The sequence below is a fragment of the Pezoporus flaviventris genome, unplaced genomic scaffold (genome assembly GCF_033815535.1).
Source record: "Pezoporus flaviventris isolate CSIRO_AGI_PZ_B2104156 unplaced genomic scaffold, CSIRO_AGI_Pfla_v1 ptg000143l, whole genome shotgun sequence".
Lineage (NCBI taxonomy): Eukaryota > Metazoa > Chordata > Aves > Psittaciformes > Psittacidae > Pezoporus > Pezoporus flaviventris.
In genome coordinates, this window is record NW_026892691.1 from 1423988 (window position 1) to 1437999 (window position 14012).

Here is a 14012-nt window from a genome sequence, read left to right on the forward strand (position 1 = left end):
TAGTTCCAACCTCCCTGCCACAGGCAGGGATACAACACACTAGACTATATCACCCAAGGCTTTGTCCAACCTGGGCATTGGTATATGCTGTTTATTACCTGTTATGTATTAGCTTCAACAAGCAGGATATGGTTTTCTTCATACAGTCTTACATCACCTACAAACCCTTCTGTTTCTAATAGACATTGACAATATGATGAAAGAGAATATTCCATGCCATTCCAGAGAAGATTAGACACATTTTTATTTGCTAATACATTCCACTTCCACTATATTTACTGTTGTAACAGTTGGACAGAAAAAGATGTTTGGTAACTGATGAAGCAACTTAATAAAGTTATGATGTCTGCAGGGGATTGCTATTGTGTTACTGTGTTAGTCCCTCACAGTGTGACTATGTATCCAGTTAGTTAGAGTTCAAAACGGTTTATATATTTGATGAAAAGATTAAAATAGAATTTTAAGTAGGAAAACAACAGTACAGAAATTCTCTAAATTGGATATGATTTATTTTTTTAATCATGTCTGGCAATGGATTGTTTTGTTTGCATTAGTCAAGGAAAAGTTTTAATCACTCAGCTGTTCCTAATCAAATCCTACACCTATTTGTCTGAAAAGGTGCGATAACCAAAACCATTTGTAAAAGCCAACACTTTTGTGCACCTCAGCAGAAATAACACTGCTGAAAATTTGTACCAGAAGTATTCTTTGCCATGATGCTTTTTCTCATGCAACAACTTTGTCCCCAGGCTAGCCATCACATATCAATAATGATATCAAATAGCTGGTGGTCAATGAGAACTGTTAGAATGTATTAATTTGATTAACAATAGCAAATTCTTTTTTTGTAATTCATCTGGAATTAACACAATGAACAATTTAGGAATTGCAACTCATATCTGGAAATGCCTAGCATTTGTGGAAACTTATGTTTCCAGAAACAGCTAATGGTTCCTGTATTATTCATTGTGCTGGTTCCCAGACTACTTGCAGCCCCCAAAAAACTAAAAAAAAAATAGAGAAGAGAAAATGCTATTGTCTGCAAGTAATTTGCAAGTAAGCCAAGTGTGAGCAAGCCAGTTACAATATAGAATATTATTTAATTTAATTTATTCATTAACGATTTAGATGAGGGAATTGAGTGTACTATCAGCAAGTTTGCTGATGACACTAAGCTGGGAGGAGTGGCTGACACGCCAGAAGGCTGTGCTGCCATCCAGCGAGACCTGGACAGGCTGGAGAGTTGGGCAGGGAATAACTTGATGAAATATAACAAGGGAAAGTGTAGAGTCCTGCATCTGGGCAGGAACAACCCCAGCTTCCAGTATAGGTTGGGGAACGACCTGTTAGAGAGCAGTGTAGGGGAGAGGGACCTGGGGGTCCTAGTGGACGACAGGATGACCATGAGCCAACAATGTGCCCTTGTGGCTAAGAAGGCCAATGGCATCCTGGGGTGTATTAGAAGAGGGGTGGTTAGTACGTCGAGAGAGGTCCTCCTTCCCCTCTACTCTGCCCTGGTGAGACCCCATCTGGAATATTGTGTCCAGTTCTGGGCCCCTGAGTTCAAGAAGGACAGGGAGCTGCTGGAGAGAGTCCAGCGCAGGGCAACTAAGATGATTAAGGGAGTGGAGCATCTCCCTTATGAGGAAAGACTGAGGAAGCTGGGTCTCTATAGTTTGGAGAAGAGGAGACTGAGGGGTGACCTTATTAGTGTCTATAAATATATAAAGGGGGAGTGTCACGAGGATGGAGCCAGGCTCTACTCAGTGGCAAACAATGATAGGACAAGGGGTAATGGGTACAAACTGGAACACAAGAGGTTCCACTTAAACTTGAGAAGAAACTTCTTCTCAGTGAGGGTGACGGAACACTGGAACAGGCTGCCCAGGGAGGTTGTGGAGTCTCCTTCCCTGGAGACATTCAAAACCCACCTGGACACATTCCTGTGTAACATTATCTAGGTGTTCCTGCTCCGGCAGGGGGATTGGACTAGATGATCTTTCGAGGTCCCTTCCAATCTCTAGCATACTGTGATACTGTGATATTGTGATAGAGCAAAGTGTCTTCAAGGTTCATCTTTGACTTTGCACTGTCGAAGGCACGGGTAAAGTTCCCAACACTTTCAACACGAGTTAAAGAAACCTTGTTTGGAGTCCTCATTGTCTGAGTATCTTAGTTACTAAGGTAGTTATTTTCTCCATTTACACTGAGCTGCTTTGGTCTCCTGATCTCTTTTGTCACTGCAGCAGAAGCAACAGCAGCAAACATGCAGATACCATTCTCAGAGGTGTGCTCACATTCTAGGCAGTGAATTAAGACTCAAGTGATCCTTTGTAGAAAAAAAGAGGGGAAAGAATACTGATAAATGTAATAAGACAAGCAAAAGATTTTATAATGTGCAAATAATGTTATTTAAATAACTGCCCCAGAACTAGTGGTCCTAGCTATGATATATAACTTGTAAGCCTTCTCAAATACTGTAGTATAATGCTCATTGCTCAATTTAACCCTTCTGAAAAGCCTATGCATACATTTTCAGGAACGCAAGAAACCACCATAAAACAAGCTTGAGTTTGCAGCTCATTTATCCACGATCCCAGCTGGATTACTTTGAAAGAAAGGTAGGTGATTTTTAAGAGATGTCTAAGTGTGTTTTGATAAATGCATCCTTCTCAGCAACCAGACCTCCTTGTTAGTTCAAATTCTTCAGTGTTACAAGTTAATCAAAAGATTACACGCTTCTGTCTATGGTGGGGGTTTGGGTTTTGTTTGTCAGAAATTAATGTTATAGAGCTTGACCTGATGCTTTGCAGGGTGGATCGGTTCAAATGTGTCAGTAGTAGGAGAAGATGAGCAAAACATGTTTCTTTGAAGATAAATACATAAAAATATGTCAGTAATTGCAATGGCAATGTCGCTTACTTGCAGTGTGGTTGACAAATCCTGGATGGCAGCCCAACCCCATAGCCCTTCTGAAAGTGCAGTTTCCTGGGGCAGCAAAGGTCAAGTACACCTCAAAATCACACTCTGCACAAGGTGCTTTGGGAGGCAAGTGTGAAGGTTAAGTAGAAAATGAAAGAACCTGTGTGGTTCAATTCTCAAAGAAATCTTTGCTGCTATTCCAAGCATTTTCATCTCTGGTAAACTACTCCTTCATCAAATTTGCATTCAAATGACTCCAGTGCAATAAGAGGTTAACAAAACACAGGATATGCCACCTCTTGCCATCATCCTATGTGCAGATGTATAAAAAATTAGTGATTTTAAAGTCCAGTACCATACCACTCCAGGAGCATAACCTGCAAAATATATGGTAAAATGACAGAATAAGCAGTGACTTAACAGGTTTGAAACCAAAGGTGAAATCCCACCTCCTACCAAATGTGCGGCACGGTGCCAGGGGCCACCTTTTATCCAGAGGTTATTGCTAGGCCATCACACTGTGCAACAGGGGAGACAAAAAGGGGAATATTCACTGCCTTTTGTTTGTTTGTTTCACAGCAATATTTGTGGCTCTGAATGTGCCTGCCTTAAGCTATTTGGTAAATGGGGTGAAAGAGGCCACACACTCCCACTATTCCTTTCTAGTTCATTGTTGCTGCCACCTACAGATTTAACACTGGAAACTTAATTGCATAGGACCTTCCTTGGGAGAAGACTGGGAGAGGATGCAGAGGCAACCCTGTAGTTGTGGACAGGCTCCCTCCGCTCCGAAGGCTGCTGGCACTGAATAAGCAGTGTACGTTGCAGCCATTTAACCCACGGGGAGTTGTCCTGACTGTGGGTTACTCTTGTATAGAGGATGGGTTGTCCTACCCTGCCTTCAAGACTTGAATGTGCCCTCTTAATTTTCATGTCAAAGAGTTGACACAGCTTTGCTTTGGTTTGATTGAACCTCCTTAGGGATCTGAATATTAAAGTACTCTAAATGCCCCCAAAACTTCTCACTGTGAAATGGAAGCATTTATTCTGCTACAAGAGGGAAGATGCTCTTCTTTGTGCTTCCGTAGGTTTGGGCACTGAAACCCTTCAGCAAGTTGATGCTCGTACATCCCCTGTCTAACCCTGGAGGAAACCCTTCCAGGTCTGCCAAGTCACTGCAGTACTGTTGTCTCAGGTTTTCCAGTGCCCCAGCAAGAAAGTCTGTAGGGAAAATCAGGTTGATTAACTGGCACAGGCTCTGGGAGCATAAAATCCAGTGGGATTAATGTACCATAATGGACTGATTTGTGAGAACAAACATGGTGTTCAGAGGCCCTGAATGCCAGCAGCAAGGTTGGGGCTTTCTCATCCAAGGCAACCAACCTGGAAGAGCTGTAATATTTCCTAAACCTAAATTATCCTGCAAACTTTATTCAGTCCAGCTTCTTTCCATTAAAGCTGATCATATATCTTTGCTTCTTGACTGTAAATGTGAAAACAGGCAGGTAGTGTTCCTGCAGCTCTGCAGAGCACCCCATGCACTTTGGTTCTAAAGGCCTGCAGAGCCACAAGCCAGTCATCTCAAATGCTGGTTCCTAAGCTGTGCCATTCTGAATAACAGTCGTAAATTGTAGCAGGAGGTATAAATTCCCAATCGATATTCTGCACCAACCTCAGGCATGGGAGAATAACGCAGTGTTAGAACTGCTGAATGAGTGCTCTGTGTGCACCGAGTCATTAAAAACCTGTGGAACAGTCAACCACGACTGCACGAAAATAAATAGAGCTGAAGGTAAATAGTACCCCTTCACCTGCTTCTTCAAGTAGAATTTTATAAGAATATTTGTTAAAGGGAATGATTTTTTTTTTTTTAACAGAGAGATTTTGGTATATTTCAATTGAAACCATATGTTTGGACTTCTGCTGCTTAAATACATAGTCAGCCTAGTTTTAAATTTAATACACTGTTAAAGCACTTAAATAAAAATCTGAGTGAAAGTATTAGGATACAAAAAGGATGTTTCCAACTCCTTAAAACCAGATCTGGGAATACAAGTGAATTTTACTACAGAAGCATGTTTTGGTTTATTCCTTATTTGCTACATTAGGAAAGGTATGGGTGAGAGGAGATTAAACCAGTTAACTCCTAGGATTTAATTTTTTTTTGGTCATTTTCTGTCTTCTTTCTCACCTTTGTATGCACAAAGGATACTTTATAAATACTTCAGGTTTATCTGAAGCAGAGAATAGAAGGGATAAACCGTTGTGGAGACATGTTTAATAAAACTGTGTGCAGTTGCTTAGCCTGAACAGGTAGGCTCCCACTCTAAATTCATGAGCAGGGATTTTAAAGCATTGTTGAGAAGAGGAAATTTGATGACTAACCAGTGTAAAAAGTGTCAGGATCTAACGTTTAGTCAGGAATCCATCCCCAATCCTAATACATAAGATTATGTGTGTAAATCAGAAAATGCCACCTTTACAAAGGTGCAAAAACTGGAAATTATACAGTGTAAATCTACTTCAGTTGTTGGGGAATTATCTAGGTGTTCCTGCTCCGGCAGGGGGATTGGACTAGATGATCTTTCGAGGTCTCTTCCAATCTCTAGCATACTGTGATACTGTGATACTGTGGACTGACCTAGAGAATAGGCCTGGTGAGATTCAGCTTTCAGAAAATGTAGATGTTTTTAAGATCCTGTCTCAAATGAGTACCTAAAATCACAGGGCTGCAAATCCTGAGCAATTGTATCAGTGCATTAATCCCATTGGAAATGACACCAGTATTTCACCACCAGACTCTCTTAGATTTCTTCCAAGGCTTTTATGCAAATTCTTTTCCAGTCCCAGCTGAGCAGAACATGTCAAGATTGCAAGCTGCTTCTATTTTGTATGAAAGAGAGAGGAGAAAAATTGGGGGGCGGGGGGGCAGATTAAATCCTAAAATAAATCCTATTTTAATCCTAACAGGTTACAGGCAAGGAGAATGCATTATCACAACTAATTATTGAACTATGTATCTGTAACAACTGCAAAGTATATTTTCACGTGCATCCTTTTCACATTCACATAGAGCATCAAAAATAACGTAGAAAGGACTGAAAATCAAATCAACATTTTAACAGCACAATCCACTGTCTCTGTAACAAACCACATTTACAGTACTGGGAGAATTTCCCCATGCGCTGGCCAATGATGCTTTTTTAAGTGTTTTTATTTCCACCGAGGAAGTGTTATTATTTTCACATCAGGAAGCTTGCTGAAGAAATACTAGTGATATCCCTTTTGGGGTTCAAGGTTTTCACCAACAGGCAGAAACTGCACTAGTAGAACGCCAGTAAATACTCAGCTTGCTTCATCTGTCCTTTAGCCTCTTCCCTTCTTAGGAGGCATCCAGATGCATCACTTCTCTTTTCAAAAATAACCTGAGCACATCCTCAATTTTCTGCTTGAAGAATATGTTTACATAAAGTAAACCAGCACCTACTACAAAGACAGGCTGTGGTAAAACTTCTGGGTTTTCTGCCAACTTTGAGCTCATTTTGGTGTTGGCTAAAGTTGGAGTAGATTCAATACTAATTGCATATTCTTCTGAGACAACCAGCTTGACATACCCTTTCTATTAGTTGTATTCACGTTCAACCTCATACCCATTGCTTCCTAAAACTACTTGTGGGTTTTGAATTCAGTTTTCTGTAGTGCTTATCCAGGAATGGCCAGTGCTAAAGGGCTCAGAGGATTCTATGCCCAGAACCAGCTATGGTTTCAGGCTCAAGTCTCTGAAGAAGAAAAGGGTTTTATCAGATTCTGTCAGCCTTAAACTTCACGTAGCAGTGAAGGTGGTTTCTCTACAAATGTGTATTTGAGAAATCTCTTGTTCAGCTGTTTGAATTCTGAATTAAACACATTTTCTGAAAAATTAAAAATTTCAGTACAACAACAGATAAGCATGCTGGTCCTGAAACGTTCAGCACAGTTCATGCTTCAGCATATTCATTCCAAAGTTCTGTTGCATTTGAAAATTATACTTAATGAATATGAAATGTGTTATACAAGTTTCATTCTACAAGTCCTTCTTTATTCTGCAGAATTTCTGGTAGATTCTTATGTCAATTTTCCTACCAGAAAACCCTAAACCCTGGCATTATTCTTTCATGGGCTATTTTATGCCCACCTCGCTGCCATTTGAACATTTAGTGCTACACCCTACAATTAGAAATTACACACACGTGTTTGTTAGTCTCATGTTTAAACAAGGTATCTTTATGTAAAGCCAGAGAACAGTTCACAGCTGGAAAACAGAAGCCAATAGCCAGAAAACAACATTTAAACCCTAAAGCCTGTGGGGCCTTTAGGACCATATAGCATATACTCCAAATTAATGGCCTTATATATCTAAAACATTCTGATGCTGCAGAGTTTACGGTGATCTGCCACAGAAATAGCAAGCACATGTGAGCCAAGAATGAAAGATGAAGCAAACGTCACCTGAAATCCAGTGCTGAGCTGCATATTTGCCATCTGTTTATAGGCAGTTTCTGGGCTGGAGGCTGACTTTGGTGCTGTCAGATAAGTGGTTATGCAGAGTAAATTCTGCAGTTCTTTATAGTACTATAAACCTAATGCTGTTCAGTGGAAAAACAATGGCTTCACCACAGAACAGTGTATCATGCCAAGTATTTGTAAAACAACAGTATCAGAATGATGCTTTCTTTTCATTTCCAGGACTTTTTCCATGTTTTATTCTTGGGCAGGCATGGAAGGTAAAAGACTGTCATCCTGAAATCAGGGGGTATTTTGACAATAGCAGGATTTCAATTACAACCTTCATGGGAGCATGTCACAAGAAGCAGCTATTTCTTGGATGCATCCCAAAAGCTCCCCAGATATCTGATCTCATACACATATACCCCTATGGGCTCCCAGCAGAATGTTCATCAGAAAACACCTTGCTCTCTTCCCTGGTTGTCTCCACCCCACATTTCTGGTATTCCTGAGAAATTCCCTTCTGTCCTCTTTCAGTTTGATTGCCCTTTCTGCCTTCCACATAATGCCAGAAATTACTTTGAGAACTCTAGGCCGGCACTGATATTTATAATGTTATTTCAGCCATTGCTCTGATGTTCCTCCTCCAATGAACTGTGATGAAAATGTCCGACGCTTGAAGCCACGTGGTTTTATAAGCAGTTTAAGTGTATCCATGTGAGGTTATCTCACTGCAGTCTTAAGACTTTTGTCTCCTTAGATGTGATTTTGGAAAGAATAATGACTACTCATGCACATTATTGTTCTGTCAATGTGAGCAACCATCTTTTCCATTGTTTGATGCTTTTCAGTTAAAACTTAGGAATCTGTTGTGTCGTAATCCTGAACCATTAATAGGTATTTTCTTGGATCAGGCTGTTGTGTATCTTTCAGTAAGTCCCAGCTTTTACCAAAGCTTTGTTCATTGAGACGCCAAGGCTGCAGATCCCTTATTGCAGACTTCCTTCAGAAGCAGACATTCCAAGTGGGTTACTTGGGGAGAGGCTATTTTGAAGCGAAATTTAAATAAAACTTGGATAATGCACATTGGATTAAAAACAGTAGTGGAGGGGAGCTGGTGGCTGCAGCAGGGAGCAACAGACACCTCTTAATCTCTTAACGTATGAAGACAGGGAGAAAAAGTATTTACTGCACCTGAAATTTTTACCTGTGGCACTGGTGAAAGCATAACCATTCTGACAACTCAACCACAACTCTTTGCGGTCAATGGCTCAATGTCTGGCTGGAGACCAGTACGAGTGGTGTCCCTCAGGGTTCGGTCTTGGGACTGGTCTTGTTCAACATCTTTGTTGGTGACATGGACAGTGGGATCGAGTGCGCCCTCAGAAAGATTGCTGATGACACCAAGCTGTGTGGTTTGGTTGATACGCTGGAGGGAAGGAATGCCATCCAGAGGGACCTTGACATGCTTGTGAGGTGGGCTGATGCCAACCTCATGAAGTTGAACCATGCCAAGTGCAAAGTCCTACACCTGGATCGGAGCAATCCCAGGCACAGCTACAGGTTGGGCAGAGAAGAGATTCAGAGCAGCCCTGCAGAGAAGGACTTGGGGGTGTTGGTTGATGAGAAAATGAACATGAGCCGGCTTCAGTGTGCACTTGCAGCCCAGAAAGCCAACCGTATCCTGGGCTGCATCAAAAGGAGTGTGACCAGCAGGTCGAAGGAGGTGATCCTGCCCCTCTACTCTGCTCTTGTGAGACCTCACCTGGAGTACTGGGTGCAGTTCTGGTGTCCTCAACATAAAAAGAACATGGAACTGTTGGAACAAGTCCAGAGAAGGGCCACGAGGATGATCAGGGGACTGGAGCACCTCCTGTGTGAAGACAGGCTGAGGAAGTTGGGGCTGTTCAGCCTGGAGAAGAGAAAGCTGCGTGGAGACCTCATAGCAGCCTTCCAGTATCTGAAGGGGGCCTATAGGATGCTGGAGAGGGACTCTTTGTTAGGGACTGTAGTGATAGGACAAGGGGTAATGGGTTCAAACTTAAGCATGGGAAGTTTAGATTGGATATAAGAAGGAAATTCTTTCCTGGTAGGGTGGTGAGGCACTGGAATATGTTGCCCAGGGAGGTTGTGAATGCTCCATCCCTGGCAGTATTCAAGACCAGGTTGGATGAGCCCTTGGGTTATATGATTTAGCGTGAGGTGTCCCTGCCCATGGCAGGGGGGTTGTAACTAGATGATCTTAAGGTCCTTTCCAACCCTAATTATTCTATGATTCTATGACAAAGCTAGAGTTGAGTGATTTACAGTGTGGTATTTCCATGAAGAGACCTCAGAAGTGGAGTCCATCACAACCCAAGTATTAGCCAAACCATCAACTGGCAGTAATGCCCACCTGGGTGGAAACTTCTGTAGATAAAGTACCATGGCTGGCAAAGAATTGTGAACCAACTAAAATATTAGGTGAAACAAGAGCATCCTGGGAATAAAACTGATTGAAAGAGCCCCTGTTGTCAAACACAGACAGAGGACAAATGCCAAGCAGGCTCAGTTGTATAAGCTTTAAGCCTTTTATAGAAAGCTGAAGCACAAAAGTTTAGCCTAGTCCAACCTATTTATATGAGTGCTTGCTGAACTTAATTACGAATTAAAAATGTTTCCAAACGTGTGGAGTGTTTCTGTTTGCATAGCTAGCCTGTTCTGGCTTCTCAGCAGCGTGCAAGAAGTTGTCTGAACTCGGCAAACGTTGCTCATCCTGAGGTGTGCGTATGCATGATCTTAACTGATTCTGGGGAGACTACTTTAAAGTGATTCATTAAGTAAAGGGTTCAGCTACTACCCTTGCTGTCTCTGGGTTAGGTTTTTGTTGGTTGGCTGACTGGCTGGTCTAATTTTTGCTCTTTTTTCTTGGTGTTTGTTAGTTTTCTGACCTTCAGCACTTATGTAAAGCTTTTCAGTAGGCTCTAAAGTCAATACTCAGGAATGCTGATTATCACAGTTTGTTGTGAAGTGTTAAAGGCCACACTGAGGTGAGAGCTTGCATTCAGTGCTGCTGTGTCATACCTTAAAGGGCATGGCCATGTAGTTAGCCCATCACTGCGCTCCCAGGAACCTCCTGACTTACCCATTGATAGTGGGACACCGGGCAACAGAGTCAGAAGCCAGCCACCAGAGCTGGTTACATCGAGAGAGGGACCTCGCTCGAGCCTCTCGAGGAACTGCAAGCAAGGAAAGGAGGAGCTTGTGGAGCTCAGCACACTTGAGAAGCTAGTCTACAGCTTCACACATGCACCCAGAGACAGGATAGGCTTGTGATTATAAAGAATGAAGATGCCGTGAAGGAAGGGGCTTGAGACTGTTTAAAACTTAGATGTTCAGAGTCATGGCAGTGTAAGAAATGGTAGAGCCAAAGTCTCCTAGGCCACATGAAGATCTTGTCTGCAGTGCCCAGCATGAAAAAAGCAGAGATACAACAGAAGTGTCTGGCCTGTTTTCCAAGAAAGGTAACCATAAGCATCCTAATTATTTACAACATGCAGAAAGTATCAGGATGATAGTTACTTACATTAAGGAGGGAATATAAATATGCATGCATGCAAAGCCTTCACCAACAGCAGTGGGAGTTTTAACTTTGGATGACTACAGGATCTGGTATAATCTCTGCTCACTGGTGATATTATCCATGAAAGAGGGAAGATGACAATGTGAAAGGAGCTGGTAACTTTACAGACCTCCTTTTTGCTATCTCACTTTGATTTAACAACTCAAAATATAGCAAAGATAGATTCATATGAGCTACATGCAAGGTTCATCTCTGACATAATCCAGCTACTAGACTGATGCAGAATGATGTTTCATGAAATGCTCAAAATTTTATACGGTCAGCCCTGTAGGGCAAACTGTGTTTAGACTTTCCCTAATCATATCTGACATTAGAAGATCAGATTTTATATTTCATTTCTGTATCAAGGTGTGTCGCATTGCAATTTATACTTGAACCTGGTCTAGTGGGAGGTGTCCCTGCCCATGGCAGGGGAATTGGAACTGAATGATCTTAAGGTCCTTTCCAACCCAAACCATTCCGTGATTCTGTGAACCCACACCTTTTCCCTTCTCACCTTTTTGACCGGTGAGGGACTAAGCATGTTTGCAGCTTTGCCGCGTCCCCATGCGTTTGCTGGGAAGCTGCGGTGAAAATGAGGCAATGAGCGCACTAGTGGTTTCTAGCAAGAAAGTGAGGAAAGCCGAGCCGTTCCAGGTTTGGAGGTTTTGTTTATTAAGGGGATAAAGGTGTACGTGTCTTCCGGCAGCCCCCAGCGCTGGACAGCCCCGAGGGGGAGATGACGAGGGGCGGTGCCCACCGGGGCCGGCAGCCGGTGCCCGGGGCGGGCTGGGGGTGGAAGCCGCCCGGCCCTGCCCGGCGCTGGGGCCGTTTCCTTTTCGCGCCGGCTGCCCGGCTTTTAAAGGCGGTGCGCCCGCTCCCGGCCCTAGAGCGCCGCCGGGCTTCTGAGCTGCGGTCCGTCCGGAGGCCACTCCAACCCGACCCAACCCAGTTCGGCTGCCGCGGAGCCCCCGTGCCCACGGGGCGGCAGCGGCTGTGCCTGGGGACCTCCCCATGGGTGTCAGTCGGAGACAGCGTGGCGGGGCACTGCCCTAGGCTGCCCGGCGCCGGCCACAGCATGCCGGCAGCGCTGCGCCTGCTGCTCCTGTGGTGCCTGTGCAGTTTCTGCCGCGGGTACTTTGAGGGTCCGCTGTACCCCGAGATGTCCAATGGGACTCTGCACCACTACTTCGTCCCCGATGGGGACTACGAGGAGAACGACGACCCCGAGCGGTGCCAGTTGCTGTTCAGGGTGAGCGAGCAGCGGCGGTGTGGCACAGCGGCGGCGGCTGGCGGCGGGCTCAGCCTGCGGGAGGAGCTGACGGTGCTGGGCCGGCAGGTGGAGGACGCGGGCCGGGTGCTGGAGGGCATCGGCAAGAGCATCTCCTACGACCTGGACGGTGAGGAGAGCTACAGCACCTACCTGCGCCGAGAATCCGCTCAGATCAGCGACGCCTACTCTAGCTCAGACCGGTCGCTGAGCGAGCTGGAGGGCAAGTTCCGTCAGGGCCAGGAGCAGGGGGCTCGGGAGGAGGCTCGCCTGGGCGACAGCTTCCTGGGGCTGCTGCTGCACGCCCGCGCCCTGCTCCGGGAGACCCGACACATCTCCAGCGGGCTGCGGGACAAGCACGACCTCCTCGCCCTCACCGTCCGCAGCCACGGCGCACGCCTCAGCCGCCTCAAGAACGACTATCTCCGCGCCTGAGGCGGACGCCCAGCCGGCCTCCAGCCTCCCGCACCGGGCTCTGCCCGGCAGGAGCACCGCCGGGCCCGGAAAAAGAACTTATTTATTATGTTTGACTCCCTAAACAAATCTCGCTTTCCTATAAGCCAGGAGGGTAGAGGTATGTTTAAGTTAATATCCCGTATTTAAAAATATCGCCTTGTGTTATGTCCTTCATCTTTGGTTACAAAGCAAAGTGAGCTTTTTCGTCTCCAATTCCCCGCCGTTGGTTTATGTATCGCCTGTTCTACTGCAGCTCACCTGCTGCAAACGTGGATAAGGCGAGGTGCTTGCCTGCCGCTCCCAAACTCACGTTAATGATGTTTAACTTGTTTTTGTACTCTCCTTAGCGGTGAAACCTCTGGCTATTAATTTTCTTAATCTGTTGTAATGGTATGTACCCTACACACGTTAAACGTTGTTCTCTTACATAACTTAAAGCTGTGATTTCTATTTGTGTTCTGAAAGATGGAAACTATTCTGACAGGATTTGTACTCTTCCAGGCTTGCTTATCTGTGACTTTAAGCTATCACAACCCCAAAAGCCAGCCAAAAAGGCTGATGTCAGATCCCAAGAATGCTGATGCATGTCTTTGTAGTAAGAAGGAGCCCTAACAGTGATTGTAGTTTCAGATCCCAAATATGAGAGCCAGGTTTCTTAGAGCATGTTTCTAAAGCAGACAAAAAGGTTTTGTCTGTACTAGCACAGTGGCATATCTTGTTGGTGCCTTTGTACTTTTGCTAGCTAAGCTATTAATAACATTATTTCTGTTCCTAGACAATAGCAAAAGCGCCTAGTGGGTAGGAGGGGGAAGGCTGTTTGGGTTTTTAATTTGCTATTTAATTGTCAATTTGGGGTAATATGGCTACTAGGTTACAGATACTGCAGGGGGAATCACTGGGTGAAAAAAAGTTCATATGTTGTTTTAATAAATATTTAAAAACCATGTTAAAGGCCACATTTTTTTTCTTTTATTGTTCTGCTTGGGATGCTCTTGATTTAAACCATGCTGTTGTAATATGTCTTTTCAGCAAAAAAAAAATTATGAGTGTGTAGATCCTGCCAAATGAAATAACTTGCTTTTTAGTAAGAACAAATAAAAATGTGTAGACACAAGAGGTAAGCAAGTTTCATTAAAAGCAGTGTTACAAAAAAAGTTGTAGGGAAGATTTATTTGAGTTTGTAAGCCTTTTTCAGAAACTTAGCCACCTCATGGCACTGGAAGAAAGGCTGCATGATGCATAATTTAGGTTTGATCTTCTTAACCCTCTTTGAGTTCA

General features: G+C 43.9%; 1 protein-coding gene across 1 annotated transcript; it reads left to right on the forward strand.

The window, feature by feature from the left end:
• The first annotated feature begins 11732 nt into the window (after positions 1–11732).
• On the forward strand, positions 11733–13678 carry FIBIN (fin bud initiation factor homolog). The gene has a single exon (XM_061479195.1). The coding sequence runs from the start codon at positions 11748–11750 to the stop codon at positions 12711–12713; it is 966 nt and encodes a 321-aa protein (XP_061335179.1). The 5' UTR covers positions 11733–11747; the 3' UTR covers positions 12714–13678.
• The last annotated feature ends 334 nt before the right edge of the window (positions 13679–14012 follow it).

Coding starts and splice junctions, on each gene's coding strand:
- FIBIN (XM_061479195.1), top strand. CDS start 11,748: ATGACGAGGGGCGGTGCCCACCGGGGCCGGCAGCCGGTGCCCGGGGCG.